Raw genomic sequence first — 18,114 nt, forward strand, 5'->3', positions numbered from 1 at the left:
GAATCAAGCTATTGGTTGTGTCTACGGGCCTCTCTATTGGCCTACCGGGGGCTCCCTCCCCACAGCAGAGACTTCGCGGAGCTTAGGGCAGACCAGAAAGTATTTTATTCGCAAGGGTCGGGGGTGGGTTCATAGGTGGGGACAGACAATAAATACCGAGGAATGTAGAGTCTCAGTGCATCCAAAACGTGGGTCCCGGAGTCTGTCAGTGAGTCAGAGGACAAGGTCAATAAATACCCACACTGCCTTGGGGGAGGGAGTGTGCAGCAGTGGCTCCGACAGCAGCATAAGTGAGGAAAGGGTCGTCGCAGCATCCCTAGGAGCGGGGCTGTTCAAAGCCTGAGGCTCTCATGAAAGCTGGTAGAAATTGTGCTGATCATTTGCTATGGGACTGGGACCTCCCCAGAGATCAGGGGCTCATGCACAAGGATTTATGGTTTGTGACCAGTGGCTGGAAGCGTGAAAAGTGAAATCGGATGGGCTGAGCTGTTTGCCTATCCACGTCGGGCCTGAGTAAAGTGGTCGGCGAATGTTCTGGCAGCAGCAGCAGCAGCGTTCAAGCCGCCCGCCCTGCAGGAACCGGGTTCCTGCGCACGGGTCCTGCTCCTCCCTCCCAGGCCGCCAGGGGGCAGGCCCGGATCACAGGAGCGGAGCCGGGTCGGGACCCAGGCTTGCATGACGGTAGAGTGGGGTGGCTGGAGTGGGAGGGAGGATGGGCACAGAGACGCTCTGGGCCGTTCTCAGGTCACCCGGCTTTCCAAGGGGGCCTAGATGAAAGATGTCTTGGAGTCTTAGAGTTCAGGGGGCGAAGGTGGCTCCCGGGAAACACCAGACCGGGGGATAGGACACCAACCCAGTACAGCCCAGTGTGGCGGCAGCAGCCAGAGCAGCGGCGAACAGGAGCAGGCAACGCGCCTCGGATAGGCCAGACCTAAGGACCTGCAGGTAAGAGGGCAGGATTAGCAACTGGCTCCAGGGAGCAGCCCCGCCTGTACCCATAGATGGGCCAAGAATCCTCTGAGCGCATCGCTGATGCCCCACAGCCCGCAGATACAGTTGACTGCTCGCAAGCCTGAGCTCCCTTCAGAACTCATCATTGGCTACTTCGTAGCGGCCTGTGTTGATTGGCCGCCCGATCACCCTCCCTCCCTGCGGTGGGCCGAGCTCCACAGAGGCACAGCAAAGCGGTGATGACACTCAGTGGGCGGAGCGAGGCGAAAGCCCGTGACGGGAGGACTTGGGACATACCCTGGCAGGGAGCAGCAGGTGACGGCGGTGCACGGGGCCTGGCCCCACCAGCGGGCATTGGCCCAGAGCCACGGCCGGGGGGCCATCTAGCTGGAGAGAGAAGGGACAGGTGACCCGATCGGAGCCCAGCCCGGCCAGCCGCCTTCAGCAGCAGGACAAGAGGCAGTATGGGGAGTCAAGGCAAGAACGGGAATCTAGGAAATTCCTTTGGGGAAGATTTGGCAAAGGGCCTGAAACAAGGGAGAGCTGGTGGATAGCAGGCTGAGTGAAGGGTATCTTCCTTCTGGAGCCCCCAAAGAGAGCGAGCCCTAAATGTGGATGGGGAGATGGGCTGTGGGTAGCAGATCTGAGTGGGGATGGGGAAGAAAGGGGTCTTACATGGGAAGGTGGATCCATGGCCCAGGGACTGGGGACCCCCATGACAGCTGGAAGGAGAAGAGAGGTGTATGGAGCGTGGAGGGCGGAAAAGGGCGGTGGCTCGGCGTGCCCCAGCCTGGGACCCTCCCCTGTCCCAAGTGTCCACACACCCAGCACGCCCCCATCTTCACCCGGTGCCCTCCTGGCCTGGGGCGTGTGAGGGACTCGCCTGGGGCTCCTGGAGGCTGCAACATCTCCATCCGCTCTTGCAGCTGCCGGACATGAGCCTCCAGGTCTCGGTTCCGGACCTCGGCCTCCTGCAATTGGCTGCAGGAAGATAGGAAGGTAAGCCAGTCCATAGGGTGAAGAACTGGGAAGGTTGCTGGCACCCCGCACTCTGACTCCAACCTGGAGAAGTTCTGGTTGGCAGTGCGGATGGCTTCTAGCTCGCGGCTCAGGCTCTGCCGGGTGAGAACCTCCTCCTCCAGGGCTTCCTGGAGTTCCCGCAGCGTCACAACGGTCTCAGCCTTTGCTGCAGGTACAGCTGCTGGGCCGGCCACTTCTGCCTGTAGGTGGGGATCGAGTTTGGGACCATCACTGGGCTCAGTCCTGCACACCCTTCCCCTGGCCTTCTCTCTGGTATTCTAGTAGCTTCTGGGACAGTCAACACAGGCACTGAAGGGCTGGCATCAGAACTTGTGTCCCTCCCAATCCCACAGTGCTTCAGACAAACCTGACTTTATCCACAGGCCTCCCGAGTTTGTCTCTGGCCTGCTCTCTACAACCTCCCTTCCTTCCAAGGCCACCTACCACCTGTAGCTTTTAGAAACAGCATCCCACCTGGTGAGCTCTGGTCTCATTCTTCCAACTGATAAGGACCCCTAACTCAGCCTCCTCCAGATGATCAGCAATCCCTCCCTCCCTTCCAGCCCTGGTTGGACCCCACACCCATGCTGGGGTAGCATCTACCTCTGAGCTGCGGATTCCCTAGTTCTCTTTGTTATTTTTCACTCGAAGACAGGGTCTCATTGCTAACACAAGCAAGCCTTGACTTTGGGATCCTTTCGACTGTTCTTCCTGAGTATCTAGGGCATGCTTACTGAAGCAGCAGCCTGACAGGGGCCACTGCAATGTCCTGTAACCTGCAGTGCTTGGCTCAGCAGGTGCACCCACCCAGCAAGCTCTGCCCTTCTCTCTGCAGGTTCTTGGTCAGCCTTCTCCTCTGTCTACTCACCACTTGATTGGGTGGGGACACTGGTGGCTCCAAGTTGAGCACTTGCAAGTCTGCCTCAGGCAACTGCAGGGCCTCCAGTTCCATAGGGGTGGGGTCCAGGACCTCACTGTCTCTGAGAAGAGGAAGAGGCTGCCAAACAGGGATCTGGGACTCCCTAGCCTGTGAGCACCAGGCCAGGCTTCCAAGACCCCATGGCTCGAGGAGCAGGGCAGACTGCCAGGGCTAGTCGACAGGACCTCTGCCTCTTGGCTACCTTAGCAGTATGGCTCTACAAGCTGCTCGCAGAGCAGGACATAGGCTGTTCTTAGTTAGCTGTGCCAGTCTGGGACATGCCCGATGGTAATCACCTGTACAAGCTTCCTCTAAGTGCTCCCCGCTTCCCAGTTTACTCCTGAGAAGTGGCCTATTCATTTGTCATTTTGTGGCAATGCAGACTAAGCCAGGAAATCATACACGAGAGTTAAGATCTCTCTGTTGTTAAGACAGGGTTTCTCTGCATAGCCCCGGTTGTCCTGGAACTCATTCTGTAGACCAGGCTGGCCTCAAACTCAAGATTGCCCATCTCTGCCTCTCCAAGTGGTGGGATTAAAGGCATGTGCCATGCCTGAATAGGTTTTTTTTCTTTAAATATTTATTGTTATCTTTAGCACTTTTTAAATCTTTGTCTTTCTTTTGAGACAAGATTTCATGTAGCACAGGCTGGCCTGGAACTTGCTATAGCTAATGATGACTTTGAACTTTTGATCCTCCTGTCGTCTCCTCCCTTGTGCTCGGATGACAGGTGTGACCCACCATGCATCCTTTCCACAGTGCTGAGGTCAAAGCCCAGGACCTGAGCATGCTAGGCAAGCACTCACCCCAGAGCTGGGCATGCTCTCCTGTACTGGGCCATGTTCCCAGTCCAGGAAGCACTGTCTTACTTGAATAATTGATTTGTTTTGTTTTTGAGACCAAGCTCTTACTGTGTACCGTACTGTACCAGGTTGGCCTTGACCTGTGACTCTCCTACCTCTACTCCCCCAGTACTGGCATTGCAGGTGTGTGCCACTTACATGCCTGACATTTCAAGACAAGTTCTCACTCTGTAGCCCAGGCTGGCCTCCTTGATGGTGGGGTTCCAGGTTAAGACACCCTGCCTAGCAATAGTGGATATTGTCTGTCTATCTTTTGTTTCTTGTAGCCCAGGCTGGTATTAGACTCACTATAGAGCCCAGAATGGTCTTGAACTTCTGATCCTTCTGCCTCTACTCTAAGTGCTGGAATTATAAGTTTGTGCCACCACACCCAGCATAATGAATGGATGCTTTGAAAAGGCTTTACTGACTAGGCATGGTGGTACAAGCCCATAACCATAGCACTCTAAGGCCAGCTTAGGCTGTATGAACAAGATCCTGCCTCAGAAAAGAAGACAAAAAACTTTAAAAACTTAAAAGTTGTTTTATTGTTATGTGCTCCAATAAGTTAATATTCTTAAAATAAACTGTCAGATTCCAGGCCTGTTTTCTAAGAACCTGGGTCCTATGACATATCTTAGAAACATAAAAGTGCAATAGCTGGAAGATTCTGGAAGGCTGAGTATAGATTCTTGGATTATACAACTGAACTGAAATACTAAAGTACATATGGCCAGGAAAGCCAGAGCTATATAACAAAGGGACCGGTCTCAAAAAAGCAAAATAAAATAAAGTACATATGTGTTCCTGTACAAGCTAGTCTTATGTCAACTTGATACAAGCTGAAGTCATCAAAGAGGAGAGAGCCTCAATTAAGAAAATGCCTCCAAGCCCGGCGGTGGCAATGGTGTCACACATCTTTAATCCCAGCACTTGGGAGGCAAAGGCAGGCGAATCTCTCAGTTCAAGCCCAGCCTGGTCTACAGAGTGAGTTCCAGGACAGCCAGGGCTACTCAGAGAAACCCTGTCTCAAAAAACCAACAAAACAAAAACAAAAATAAAAACAAAAACACCATCAACCTAAAACCATCAAGCTTCAGGCAAGCCTATAGGGCATTTTCTTAATTAGTCATTGATGGGAGAGGATCCAGCCCATTGCTGGTAGAGCAGGCCAATAAGCAGCACCCTCCACGGCCTCTGCATCAGCTCCTGCCTCCAGGTTCCTGCCCTGTTTGAGTTTCTGCCCTGACTTCCTTCAGTAATGTACAGTGATGTGGAATGGAAGCCAAATAAACCCTTTCCTCCCCAACCTGCTCTTGGTCATGGTGTTTCATCACAGCGACAGAAACCCTAACTAAGACAGTTCCTAAGAATCCTTGGTTTCAAGACTGATCCTTCGAACTGACTGACTGAGGTGAGCCTTCAAACACACAGCCAGCAGGCAATCACACTTACCTGAGGGCCATGCAAGAGTAGGAGTAACCCACGAAAGGCAGGTGGACCCCAAGTGGCATGTCCTCCTGCATGTCCGATAGTGTCTCCTATGAAAGAGGTGCAGGGCTGTGGCCAACAATTGTCAGGGTTGGCCCCTCACCCCTCTCTAACCATAGCATGACTGTCCCCATTAAGTCAACCCCATGAGTTAAGGTGTCCCTTCTATCATTTTCTTTTGTATCTTGTTGCTTCTTGTTGGGCCTTGGCCCACAGCACACTTTTCTCTACTGCAGTGGGCCAAGGCAGGACCTAGAGCTTGTTAAATCTAATGCTGAGAGAGCACTAGCCTGAGAGAGGATCTCCTGGCATCCTTTTGGGCCTCAGCTCAGTCTCCTCCAAGAAGCTCTTCCAGGCCGGGTCCATTTTAGCCTTGCTAACAGTGAGACCGCACTGTCTTGAGAACTGCTCACCTATGTGTCCTCAAGCCTGAGTGGGCACATTGCAGTGCTCTAGGGTAACAATGTGGGACCAAAGAAGGTGGTCACCCCATTGTTTTATTTTTCAAGGGGGAAGTCTCATTATGTAGCCCTGATTGGCCTGGAACTCATGATGTAGACCACGTTGACCTTGATCCACCAGAGATCCACCTGCCTCTGAAGCCCTGGGATTAAAGCTGTGCGCCATCATACCTAGCTGATCATCCCAATTTTATGAAGGGGGTTAGGGATGTCCCCTTAACTACTTAGGAATCGCAGGTACGTACCCCACCCCCGCTCACCATGGCAGTGAGCCGGTCCTCTACCACATCGAAGTTGCATGTGTCCGTGGCACCCTCGAAGTCTGGTGTAAAGGGGGGTACACTGTCTCGGAGAACCTCCCAATCAAGGCCACAGAAGAAAGGGTGCTTCTGGAAATCACCTGCCCCACCTCGGCCTAGCCTTATCTCCGCAGGGCACAGCAGGCCCCGAATGAGATCTTGAGCTTCCTCAGGGACACCCGTGTCTGCCAGAGGCAGAGACAGGTGTTCCTGTTCAGAAAGCAGATAAAAGCAAGTCAGTCCTGGGTTGAAGAGCTGCTTCAGTGGGTAAGAACACTGGCTGTTCCGGCAGAGATATCAAGGTTCTATTTCCCAGCACCCACATGGCAGCACACAAGTCTGTCTTCACTTCCAGGGGACCACAGGCCCTCTGACTTTCATGGGCACTTACATAGTGCACAGACATACAGGCAGTTTAAACTTATACATACTTATATAAATATCTTAAAAAAAAAAAAAAAGCCTGGGAGCATGTGCCATCATGCCAAGCACCCTGCGTGGCTCCCACACTCACCTTGTAATGCACAATCTTGGCATATGTCTCAGCTGTGGAGTCGGCGTAGAAGGGTGTCTGCCCGTAGAACATTTCATAGGCGAACACGCCCAGCGCCCACCAGTCACACTCAGGCCCGTAGCTGCCTGCCCCAGGCCCTCCACCAACAGCCTGCAGAATCTCAGGAGATAGGTAGTCCGGGGTGCCCACAGCCACCAGCGACCTCACCTATGCCAACCAGACCTGAATGCTTAAACCCTTCCCTGACTGTACAACCTGGAGCACAGGATGTCCCCAGTAAAGCTCCTTTCTTGCTCTACATCCAGCCCGGCCCCTACCCAAACTCCACTCTTCAGCTCTCCAACCCAACCCCGCCTCCTGCACCTTCTGGCCCCTAACTGGTGGGGAGAGTTTCACCAGGCCCTTCCCATCATACCTTTCCATCAGGCTGTAGTTTGAGGCAGGAGCCAAAGTCGGCCAGACGGATGTGCCCACACCGGTCCAGCAAAATGTTATCTGGTTTGATGTCCCTGTGTGCAGACAGAAGGAGGTACTTGAAAGATTGTGCTCTTGGGTCCCACCAGGCTCGCTCCAGTTCCCCCCAGCAGGGATTCTACACCTCTAGACCCCATTCCTGCCCCCAATGGGATCTGACCTCAAGGTACCCTTCCTTCCCACACAAACTCTGCTAACCCTCCAAGGGCCCTGCCACGCCCACCTGTGCACGTAGCCCAGCCGGTGCACCGAGTCTATGGCCATGACAATCTCGGCCAGGTAGAAGCGCGCCATCTCGGCGGGGATCCGCTCCCCAAACTTGCTCAGCAGCGTTAGCAGGTCCCCGCCCACGTAGTATTCCATGACCAGGTACTGGGAGCAGGCGTGTCACAGGGAGTTGGTTGCCCCCAAGACTCCCTGAGACACCCCGTCCCCAAGTATAGAGCCCTCCACTGTGAAAGAGTGCCCCAGAAATCCGAACGAAGGCCAAACCAGTCATCAACTCTTTTATCAAGAAAGGTCCCTCTTCTTCCTGAGACATATTCCTAACCCGCCCCCGGCCTACGGCTGCTCTCCCTACTTCAGCTTTCTTGACTTGAGGTGGTGTATCTGTCACTCCTTCCTGGTCACCGGGGCCCGGAGCTCACCAGGTAGTTCTCATCCTGGAAGGCAAAGTGCAGCTGCGTGATCCAGCGCCGGTCCCCTTTCACCAATACATCCCTTTCTTCCCGGAAGCACGACACCTGTGAGGCGGGAGCGATGCTGCAGAAGGTGAGCTGGAGAGATAAGGGCGCCTCCCCCAGCCCTGGTCCTCACCTCGCCTCTCTTCAACATGTCCCACTTATTCATAATCTTCATGGCATACACCTGGCCTGTCTGTTTCATCTTCACCACCGCTACCTAAATGTGGAACCGAGATGACAGTAGAGGTGGCAGGGAAAACAGCAAGGCTCACCCAGATAGGTCTCCACCCTTATCTCCACCCAGATTTAGCCACGCCCCCACGCACAACACTCACTGCCCCCCAAGCCCCGCCTCCACCCCAGCCTCAGGTTCAAGCTCATTCATCAATTTTTAAGGCTATGCCCCACCCACCTCAAGTAAAGTTCCACTCTCAGGTCACTCAAGACTCACCTCACTGAATGCCCCTCGCCCGATCACCTTCAGAATCTCAAAGTCATCCCTCTGCAGTCGGACCTCCTTAAGCCTTGCTGCAATGGGATCCACTGGGTGGGGGTGGAGGGAGGAAGAGCCAAAGGTCACCAGAACACTAGAGGCAAGGGTGGTACCCTCAGTCTCCTCTTCCCTCTGCACCTTAGGTTGATTTTAGGGTTCTGCTTTCAAAACCTCTGTGATGTTTGGGGGCCTAGATTTGTTTCCACAGGACTGTAGGGCCAAAAGGGAGGCAGAGGGAGGGAAAAGAGGGGGAAGCCCAAACCCATGTAGGGTGCTCAGTCAGGTCCCCTGAAATTCTCATTTAATGTCTTGCACCATGGCCTCAAAAGGCAGTGGTGTTTAGCACAGGCAGCATGAGGACTGCACTTGGGAAACTTTAGTAGAGCCTGGAGTGGGGGAGGGCACAGCCCACCAGCATCTTAGACACTGCTAGCAGCATTCCTGGTCTCCAAAGAGGGTAAGAGAGCCTTCTTACAGCCAAAGTTCCAGGAGATAAGGTCCTGCTTCAATAGGAGAAGAAGGCAGCCAGGTCAGAGGGGCAGAGAGAGATCAGGCCTCCCTTGGGAAGTGGTCAGGACTGAGAGTAAGGATGGAGGAGGAAAGAGTGTAGGAAAGAGGGAGACAGTGGGTCATGGAGAAGAGAGGGGCTTGGGTTAAGTGGGCCGCCAGAGAAGACACAGCCAGGGCCAAGGCTGATGGGGGGTTGGGAGGAGAGAGCCAAGGCATTGAGCCCTTTTAAGGCAGCGGGAACCCAGGCCCCCTCCCCCGCCCAGGCCTGGCAGGGGAGGGGAGGGGCCCACGGGATGCTGCTCGGGCCACAAAAGGACTGCTCCTTCTCAGTGGGCCAGACCCCCACCCCCACTCCTGTTCTCAGTTTACCTCCTATCAGCCCAGCCCCATCCTCTGCAAAAGGGAGGCTGAAGGAGTCCCTGAGGGCTGCAGAGAAAAAAAATCTTCCACAGGCTTAGTGGCCTAGCCCATGACCTCCACCTTTCCATCTATAAATGGGGGAGGGGAATGAGCTGGGGTCACAGACATGGGCATACAGGACAACGACCAAGAACAGGACCCTTAACGATGGGCATAGAGCAACAAAATAACGTCATTTGTAAGGAAGCTGGCATAAGCCTGTACTCTGGCTGGATGTGGAGCAGGGGCAGATAAGGCCCTAGGTCTCAGAAGACCTTTGCAGAACGGCATTTAAGTTGTGAGGGGAACTAGAGGCCTTGAGCTGGAACCATGAAAGCAGGCGGAAAGCCAAATGGGATCCCCCGTCTGGGCAGTCCTGTCCAGGAGGGTCCAAGACACACTCTGAAGCTGAAAGTGTTCCTCCTTAATTTGGGGGACATAAAGGATGCTGGGTGGTGCCTGTCTGCCGGGCTGGTTCTCCTCCAGGGCCTTTGTGAGTCACTGTGCCCTCACAGCTCCTGGACACCTGTCAGGGCAGCTGGGGAGGCAGATGCCAAACACCTGCCTACGGGCCGCACCCTGGCAGCTGCCCCACGCTCTCCCTCCCCACACTCTGGGAAACCAGGGAGGGCTGTAAAGCTTATTTTGAAGGGTGAGGGTCCTATAAGAGAAAGCTACCAGGTCCCTTTGTGGGTGCAGAGAAGGCAGCAGGTTGTGCCCACCCCAGCCTGCACTGGCTGAGTCATGGCTGGCCTCCACTGACCCTAGTCTGCCCCAGCAGGGGAGCTTGGGATCAAGGCCTGAACTCTGCTTGATTCCCAACAGGAAGACCTCTCCAAGCCCTCCTGCCCTCCACAGCCAATCCTGCCCTGTACACCCACATCTGCCTTGCCCCTCCACCCCATGCCTCATGCCCATACTCACCCCACTGCAAGAAGTCGGCCACATACTTGTCCTGGGCTAGGTGGGAGGCGCCCAGCTCCTGGTGGACGCCCAGGAGAAGGTCGAGCAGGGGCTCCAGCCCCAGGAAGCCGGGGTCCAGCACCAGCTGCTGGAGCTGCCTCAGCCGCACCTCGGCTGACATGTTGGGCAGGCAGCACCATGGCCCCTCCCCGGGCCGGAGCTCGGGGTCTTCCTGTCACGGGGCCTGGCTACCCCCGTCCAGGCCCCAGAACCCTGGCTGCATGTCTGCCTGTCCCTGACTATCCCTTGGGTCCCTCTGGCCAGTTCTAAGGCTGAGGCCTCCTCCTCTTTTCCCCACCCCTTGGCCCAGCCCCCCTCCCGCCTCCCAGCTTTAACCCCTCCTAAGCCAACACCCCAACTCCCTTCTTTCAGGGCCCCTCAAAACTCTTTGATGCCCAATGTCAAAGGATAGAGTAGTACTCCACAGATGCCCCCGCAAAGCCTCTACCCACCCACAAAAGGGTAGAGCAGAGGGAGTTACAGGTGTGAGGTGTCAGTGCCCAGAAGTGCCAATCTAAGTTCAGAGTTGGGAAGGGTGGGGAAAGGGCTGATGCCTAGGCCCGTGGGGGGAGGGGGGCAGAGGCCAGGGGCAGCTTCTTCGTGACTCAGCAATGGATTCCGACTTTGGGACAGTTAAATTTAGTTCCTGTGCCTGCTGTATTACACGCCCCCCCTTTTTTGGCAGGAGGTGGAAGGGAATCAGGAGGGAACCTAGCCAGCCACCAGGGCCAGGGGTGACCTGCTGGCCCAAGCCTGGGGGAGGCAAGTGGTGGAGGCAGGCCCTCCCCAAGCGAGAGAGACCCCAAAATAGCTCCCTGGCCACAGGCCGGGGCAGCCACATTCCTGCCCAGGCTAGGATTAGAGACAGAAACATTTTGGGGGTTGGGGGTGGAGCCATTTGGACAGTCAGCCAGGAGACATATTAGTGTCTTTCTAGGGTGGCCAGTCCTCTGGGGAGGAAATCATGGCCTCCAGCAGCTGGCACTTCAAGGGCCAGGGGCACCAGGCTCTGTCTGCAAAGGCATGTCCAGAAGATGAGGCACAGCTCAATTCCCAGCATCCTCCCCTCCTCCCGGAAGAGCATGCTTGGATAGTCCTGACACTTTAAAACAAGTTTCAACGCCTTTGAAGGACCTAGCAGGAAGGGGCCACCTCAGTGTCTTGACTCTGGGGGGTCAGGGGTTCTTCTTCCAGAGGACTCTGCTCAGGGGTAGGGGATGGGGAGGCAGAGTAATTGGCCTTCCTTTGGTCAGAGCACAGGCCCCCAGGCCCCACCCCCAACACATCCCAGGGAACAGAGATAACCCTGTGCCAGGACATGGACAGATACAGACAGGCGTGCGCGCGCGCGCGCACACACACACACACACACACACACACACACACACACACACACGTGCGAGCGCCTCAGAGAACAGAGACGCTGTGCAAACAAAGACTTTAGTATAAATAAGAGGTGGGGGGGGGACAAGGAAGGGCCCTGGGGGCTTCCATAATTTAACACTCTTCAAAAGCACAAACCATAGCAAGGGGTGGGGTGTGGGCTGCCGGGGGACACCCTCCCCCAGCCCTTTCACCCAGGGGCACTGTGGAGTTGGGCTGTTGTGAGTGGAGTTTCCCAGGAGTGACCAGTCACATGCTGAGACAGGGATGTGGGTTAACACTGACACTTCAGAGGACAGGTCATTGTTCTTGGCAGTGGGCAGAAGCCAGGGTTGAGGCACACAGGCCTCTACAGCCCCATGGATGGGCCAGTCTAGGGGAATCCCCAGCATTTGGATAGGGTGGGGCTTGCAGCAGTCCTTCCGTCATGATTAGTCTTGTTAATACAGGGATCCTTGAGGTCAGCAGGGAGGATTATGGCTAGGAGGCTGGGGGCATGGGACATCCACAGCTTCACACCACAGTGCCACTGGGGGAGTTGCCTGGTTGGGAGGAGATGCCCTGGGGAGGATGAAAGGGAGGCTGGATTAGACAACACCTGGGCTTCTGCCAGTGCTGGGGTTGAGGGGGGTACCCAATGGCTTCACAGCTGCTTCTGCCCCAGCTGGGCCCCCTGGCTCCCAGTCCTAAAGCTGCCATCCTGGCTAGGAAGAACAGCTCAGCAGCCTTCCCTGCCCCAGGAGATCCTGGGCAGACAAGACAGGACAGTGGAGAGGAAGGAGAGAGACTGGGGCCCACTTCCAGCTTGGGGATTGGTCCTACCTCTACCACTGACTTGCTGGGTGACCTGGGCCAACTTGCTTCCCCTGTCTGGGCCTCGGTCTCCTCGTCTGTAAACTAGGGAGACAGAGGGGTGTCTTTTAGAGTTCACACTCCCCAAGTCCTACCATCCTGCCTTCGCTGAGGCTGCTCTGACTTTTAAGGCTTCTGAACTCTAACATTCCACAGCAAAGGATCTGAGGGACTGAAGGCAGTGTGGGGTCCCAAATGCTGAGCCCACATGCTAAAGAACCAAGATAGACCAGTGCCAGGTTTTCATTTCACCAACTAAGAGCACAACCACCACACAGCCCATCTGCAAGGCACAGTGACCAGGATCACATACCAAGCACAAGTGCAGACCTGAGCCCCTGTGATTCCCATCCAGGCCTTTAGCTCAGAAATGGAGCATCTAAGAGGCAAGCCAGAAGCCAGGCCCTCGGTTCAATCTCATCCCAACAGTGTCAGCCCCAAAATAAAGTTTCACCATTTAAAAATGCAGATTTCCCATAAAAATAGGTTCTGCCTTGAGTGTAAAGTGCTAAGGGTGGGCCAGATGGGCCATCAGAGGTTCTTTACATGGGGCTGTGGGCCCCACCACTCTGTCTCTTACACCTGACCCCTCTGCTGACTGATGCCTGGCATCTGGGAGGCCCATGACTCAGAGGAGAACAGGATGAGAGGGTCCTGCCCAGGGTGGGTGGACTCACCGCCTTGCCTGGCCGAGCCCAGGTGCAGATGAGGCCCTCCTGGCAGGCAGTGATGATACAGTCCTCTAGGAACAGCAGCACAGTCAGGCGCTCCTGAGCGATCTTCTTGCAAACGAGTGGCTCCAGTAGTGGGACCTCATGAATTCGAGGGCACAGTGCTGTGCCCAGCACCTTGGCTGGGTCCAAGCGGCTACGGGGAGCAGGGCCACTGAGCTTGTCGTTGCTGCTGTTGCCCCCACTGCCCCCACGGCTGATGTTCCCCAGGCTGTGGTAGCGCTTGTGCTCCTTTTCAGCCCCTCGGTCCCGCCGCTCCTGCAGGGTCAGCGTGGCAAAGCGGCCAATGCTGAATGGTGTGCCGGGCTCCATTGCTGCACTAGGCCCACCAGCTTTGCCACCACCAGCTGGGTGTGGGAGGCTGTTGGAGCGCGACAGGGAGCGGGGCAGGGGGCCTGTGCCTGTCTCTCCAGCCAGAGAGCTACCAGAGGCTGGTGGGGTGGCCCCAGGTGTGCCTGGGAGGGTGCGGGTACGGGCCAGAGAGGGATGAGGGGAGAGCACGTCTTCTGTGAGGTCCCACAGGCAGAACTGTGTGTCCTGGCCAGCCGAGCCAAAGCGGTAGGTGATGGAGCCAGCCTTGGGTAGTGGGGACAGTGGGGCTCCTGTGTCTGAGTTGGTGGCTTCAGGCTCTTCCTCCTCACCACTGGGATCCCCATCACCACTGGCCGATGTTGCTTCCTCTGCTCGCGTGGTGTAGGGATCAAAGGCTACAGCATTGACCCAGGACTTGTGGCCATGGCCTCGAGCCACTACACGACCCTCCGTGAAGGACCACACAGTAACCAGGTCATCTTCCCCTCCCGTCACCACATAGCGGCCATCAGGGCTCCAGCACACACACAGCAGACCCCCAAAGTAGCTCTTCATGAGGCCACGAAGAAGCATGCTGTCAAAGTGGAAGACACGCAGGCAGCCATCCTGGCTGACACAGGCTAGGTGTCGGCCATCGGGTGAGAATGCAAACTCGTTGAGGGGCCCCTCACCCACCGCCCACTTGGCCAGTGGATTGCGGGGTGCCTTGCTTTTAGCTGCATAGACAGCAAAGCCCTCACCCTGCTTCAACAGGCTATACTGGGGTGGGGTGGAAGCGCAGGGGTGGCTGACATTGTAGAGGTACAGGTGGCCACTGGCGTGAGACGCGAGGAATAGACTCTCCGACTCAGGCAGCCACTTCAGATATGTCACCTTGGTCTTGTCAATCAGCCGCTGGAAAGGGAATGACAGGTGGGATTGGAGGTGGTGATTACTTCTGATGGACTGTGTCCTATATCCTGAACCCCAGCTCCCCCACTGACTGAGACAGACTGCAGGATATCACAGGGACACAGGGAAGAAAAGTCGCCTGTGAGGCGCTCCATGGTGACTCCACGTCCTGCCTATCAGATTCTCCTCTAGCCACTTAGCTGTTGCTTCTGTCTTCAGCGGCAGCATAAAGATTCCAGAATGCCAGTTTCCCCCAGAAAGGGTCCCAGGTACTAGTCCCAGCAGTTGGCGCAGCATCCAAAGGACACGGCCCAAGCAATGCCCTGCACAAAATGATGGCAGCCTACCCATTCGGCTGCACCTATCAAACCCCTCTAGGCATCTCTCCTTTTCCCAATCAAGTCTTGCTTCCAACAAAAGCTGCAGCTTCTTGCGTAAAGTGTGTCCACCCCACCCACCCAGGTCCCACTGCCACCACCCACAATGTTTCCCTGTTGGCCTCAGACACTCATAGCTGTCTCTTCCTCAGTGGCCTGAGATTAGTAAATTTGAGATGAGTAAATTAGTAAAATTCTAGTGCTGCCCTGTGAGAAGCCCTACAGCTTGGGGCAGGCACTATGATGATCTAACTTCTCTCCTGGGACCAAGTTGCGACCCACTCAGGGCTGAGAAAGTCACCAGCCCTGTGGTTCAGGGACAGAAGGGTATGTGGGGGTCACTTCTCTGGCTCCTATTGATGAGGAGGGCAAGGTTCTTTCCAGGCCAACCCTGGTCAGTACCTCCTGCTTCTTCCCAGAATGCACCTCTGTCTTCTCTCCCTCAACTGCTACCCTGGTCACAAAGTCAATGGTCATTCTGCCTGGGCGAGTTTATCTAAGCTGTTCCTTCTACTCTTGAGCCTAGGCAGACCTTGAACTTTTGGTCCTCCTGCCTCAGCCTCCCAAATAACGGCAATAACAGACCTGTGCTACAAGGCCCGACCCATTCTCTCTATTAAATGTCCTTCCCTGGAGGCCTGCCTCCCTTAGGCTTCACTTCAGTGGCAGCTCCTGGCTGACGGGGCTGCATGCAGGACATCGGATGAATCTGCAGTTTGTCTCCCAGTCTAAAAGTGTGGCTAGGGCAGGCCTTCCATGGCTGGCTGAGCTGTTCCTGGATAGTAGCCTGCACAGGAGGGGACCGCTGTTCTATGAATGGGTGAGTGCATTCTTAATCCACTCAGTGTTGGGCTTCTTTGCTCCCTCCAGTCATTTGCTCATTTGAGAACATTTGTGGACCGCCTGTCCTGGACCAGAGACAGTACAACCAGAGTACAAAGGTCCTCCCTGCCTGCTTGCTAAGGTCATCTCCTGGCATTTCCTTTTAAGCCAAGTTAGTCCAACTGAGCAGTCCTTATGAATGAGTTTCTATAGTCCTATGAGAAGGGGACACAGATCCTACTTTGCAAAAGAAAACTATTTGCTCAGACAACAGATCACTCTCCCCAAACCACATAGCAAGTCAATGATACAGCAGGGACTGACTCCAAAGCCCAAAGAGCTCAGAATTTGAAGTCAGCAAGGACATCAAGAAAGTTCCAACTGCCTATGAGCCTCAGTCTTCCAATCTGTGTGATGGGTACTATACTTTCTTATCTATCCATGGGTGAGACCTTAAGAAGTCTTCTTTCAGCACAGGGCTGGCAAAGTAGAGGACCGGGACATTTTAATAATGGCACCATCAGCAGCTGTCTGTCACTTGCTACCCTCTCCCTCATCCTACCCCCTCAGGCCTATTCTGTTAGAAGGCAGCTTAGTGAATGGGTGGGTAGATAAATAAGAAGGGAGCAGTGCATGTCCTCGATCACCTCTTCATTGAAGAGCTTGCTGGTGTCCTTCTTGATGAGGTCTAGGTACTGCACCTGGCCAGCAGAGAAGCCCACCAACAAGGAAATGGTTTCTGTGGCCGCTGTAAACTGGTTGAAGTCGTGGCAGGTGGGCTGGGTCCCCTTGTAGATCCGCTTGTCGATGGGCTTGTTGAGGTCAATGGACTTGAGCCATGGGAAAAGACGAGTTAGCGGTTAGAGCAGGGAGAGGACAGAAGAGGAAGCTGGGGGGGGGGGGGGGAACCACCAAGGGGAAGCAGGGTTAACCTCAAGGGAAGTGGCTGGGTGGGTGGGTGGGGAGGGGCAGGCAACCACAGACTGGAGGGGGCTCAAACCTAGAAGGACAGCACACACATGTTCACTTGCATGCCACCCAATAAAGACAACAGACCCTTACAAGGTATAAATTAGGGACACTGCTGCTCACATCCTCAGGGTTCAGAGTCCCTAAGAGCCTGGAGCTGATTCTCCTCTGGTCTTTCCAGCCGCCACCACCACAGGACAACTCCAGGGGACTCAGAACAAAATTCCAAGACCCAAGGACTCAAAAATTCCAACATCCTAGGTTTTCAATTTTTTGCACATGTAGTATATACCTGTGTACATGTGTATGCATTACTCACGTGGGTGAGAGGTCAGAGGTCAACATTTAGTATCTTTCTCTGTGGTTTTTCAGCTAACATTTGACACAGGTCTCTCACTGAACATGGAACTCACCAGTTCAGTTAGGCTGGCTGCCAGTGAGCCCTGAGGATCCTTCTGCCTCTGCTCCCTAAATTGGGGCTGCAGACATATACTGCTGCACCCTTCTACATGGGGTACCGGGATCCAAACTCCTGTCCTCATGCTTTCAAAGCACGCATTCAATCCACAGAGCCATCTCCAAAGCTTCATTTCTTCCCACTTGGAGTTCCTAAACTTCAGGACCTTCATGGTAGTTCAGACACTCCTCAATCATCACGATGGTCCCTCATTATTTTAGGTACACAATCACCCCTGAACTCTCAGGATCCCCACCTCTCTCTCTTTCCATCACCCTTACACTTTTGGGATTCAATGGCTTTAGAGATGTCTGCCACACCTGGGGATGTCCCCTGCCAGGAACTCCATCAACTCAGAATTCCCATCATTCCTCCAAACTCCTTTCATTTCCTCCAAAGCCTCACTCTCTAGACAACGTATTCTTTAGTATCTCATTCACCTGTTGCTTTGATCGCCGACCCCTAAGCTATACCCCCAGTCCTCCCTGCCTTTTACTTGTAGATTCCTACCTTTATCACTTACAAATGCCTGACACAAGTCTCCAGACTCCCTCCAACACGCCAAGAATGCAGTCATTCCCCATCTCCCTGGGCCTGCATCTTCATTGGATTCCCCATCGCCTGCACAATGTCTGCCCCTCGGAATCCGTAAACCCGCCCCCCAACTCCTCTCAGAAGCTCCAACCCGTCCAGAACGCTCACTCACCACCTCCACGACCCCCCACCACCACGCGAAGATTCGCCTGCAAGCTCTCAGACTCCATTAGCTCCAGGATGCCCAACCCCGGATGCCTTCTGTCACTCCGGGGATGATGCTCTCGGCACCCACGAAGCGGAGCACTCACCCGTTGGCTCCCGCGGCGGCAGCAGCCGGGGTAGAAGTAAAGCTCGCGGCCCAGGTTGAAGCAGACGCGGTCTCCTCCTGCACCCAGTCCCGAGGGCGTGGAGGGCGGCTCCCCGGCGCCATCGGGCTCGCCAAGGCGCACCAGGCTGAGACGGACAGCGGGCAGCGCGGGCCCCGATCCGGAGCCGGCGGGCGGCGGGGACGACGCAGGGCCCGCGGCACCAGGCCCTGAGGCTGCGGCAGGTCCGGGCGGGGGCTGAGGGGGCTGCGGCGGCGCCGGGGTCTGGGCGGAGGCTGGACCCGACCTGCGTGTCGCGTCGCCGGGAAGCAGCTTGTAGAAGCCCTCGCGAGTGCGAAACTGCGACTTGATCTCAGCGCAGTCGCCCATGGCGGCGCTGGGGCCCGCGCCGCCCTCCGCGCCGCCCGCCGCCATCTTGGCAGCCCACCGGGGCCCCGC

The 18,114-nt window shown here is 55.5% G+C and overlaps 2 protein-coding genes across 10 annotated transcripts; both read right to left on the minus strand.

The window, feature by feature from the left end:
• Positions 1-82: 82 nt before the first annotated feature.
• On the minus strand, positions 83-10,293 carry Dmpk (DM1 protein kinase). Of its 8 annotated transcripts, none has more exons than XM_085693227.2 (15): positions 9,981-10,293; positions 8,106-8,197; positions 7,788-7,871; positions 7,619-7,714; positions 7,195-7,343; positions 6,913-7,006; positions 6,498-6,647; positions 5,930-6,193; positions 5,188-5,273; positions 2,840-2,951; positions 2,014-2,171; positions 1,835-1,932; positions 1,627-1,673; positions 1,249-1,334; positions 83-939 (listed from the first exon to the last, which is right to left on the minus strand). In XM_085693227.2, exons 1-15 carry the CDS (start codon positions 10,138-10,140, stop codon positions 792-794), a joined length of 1,824 nt encoding a protein of 607 aa, XP_085549353.1. In that variant the 5' UTR covers positions 10,141-10,293; the 3' UTR covers positions 83-791. The 8 variants fall into 8 exon arrangements, with proteins under 8 accessions (XP_085549353.1, XP_085549335.1, XP_048289342.1 ...); XM_085693209.2 differs by having other exon boundaries at positions 6,498-6,704; positions 9,981-10,292; XM_048433385.3 differs by having other exon boundaries at positions 1,249-1,338; positions 6,498-6,704; positions 9,981-10,292.
• Positions 10,294-11,445: 1,152 nt separating this feature from the next.
• On the minus strand, positions 11,446-18,090 carry Dmwd (DM1 locus, WD repeat containing). 2 transcript variants are annotated; one of them, XM_085693194.1, is made up of 5 exons: positions 17,659-18,090; positions 16,035-16,217; positions 12,932-14,191; positions 12,225-12,299; positions 11,446-11,963 (listed from the first exon to the last, which is right to left on the minus strand). In XM_085693194.1, exons 1-5 carry the CDS (start codon positions 18,088-18,090, stop codon positions 11,916-11,918), a joined length of 1,998 nt encoding a protein of 665 aa, XP_085549320.1. In that variant the 3' UTR covers positions 11,446-11,915. The 2 variants fall into 2 exon arrangements, with proteins under 2 accessions (XP_085549320.1, XP_085549316.1); XM_085693190.1 differs by lacking the exon at positions 12,225-12,299.
• Positions 18,091-18,114: the final 24 nt, after the last annotated feature.

This window comes from Myodes glareolus, chromosome 1 (assembly GCF_982192425.1).
Source record: "Myodes glareolus chromosome 1, mMyoGla1.1, whole genome shotgun sequence".
Classification (NCBI taxonomy): domain Eukaryota; kingdom Metazoa; phylum Chordata; class Mammalia; order Rodentia; family Cricetidae; genus Myodes; species Myodes glareolus.

Excerpts from the sequence above, each read along its gene's own strand:
- Dmpk (XM_085693209.2), bottom strand. The coding sequence starts at position 10,140 with ATGTCAGCCGAGGTGCGGCTGAGGCAGCTCCAGCAGCTGGTGCTGGAC. Across the intron at positions 7,344-7,618 it reads TCCAGGATGAGAACTACCTG|TACCTGGTCATGGAATACTA; the intron begins GTGAGCTCCGGG and ends GCCTGCTCCCAG. Across the intron at positions 1,933-2,013 it reads GCCAACCAGAACTTCTCCAG|CCAATTGCAGGAGGCCGAGG; the intron begins GTTGGAGTCAGA and ends ATCTTCCTGCAG.
- Dmwd (XM_085693194.1), bottom strand. The coding sequence starts at position 18,090 with ATGGCGGCGGGCGGCGCGGAGGGCGGCGCGGGCCCCAGCGCCGCCATG. Across the intron at positions 14,192-16,034 it reads GCAAGCTCTTCAATGAAGAG|CGGCTGATTGACAAGACCAA; the intron begins GTGATCGAGGAC and ends TTCCCTTTCCAG. Across the intron at positions 11,964-12,224 it reads CCAGCAAGTCAGTGGTAGAG|GGCATCTCCTCCCAACCAGG; the intron begins GTAGGACCAATC and ends CATCCTCCCCAG.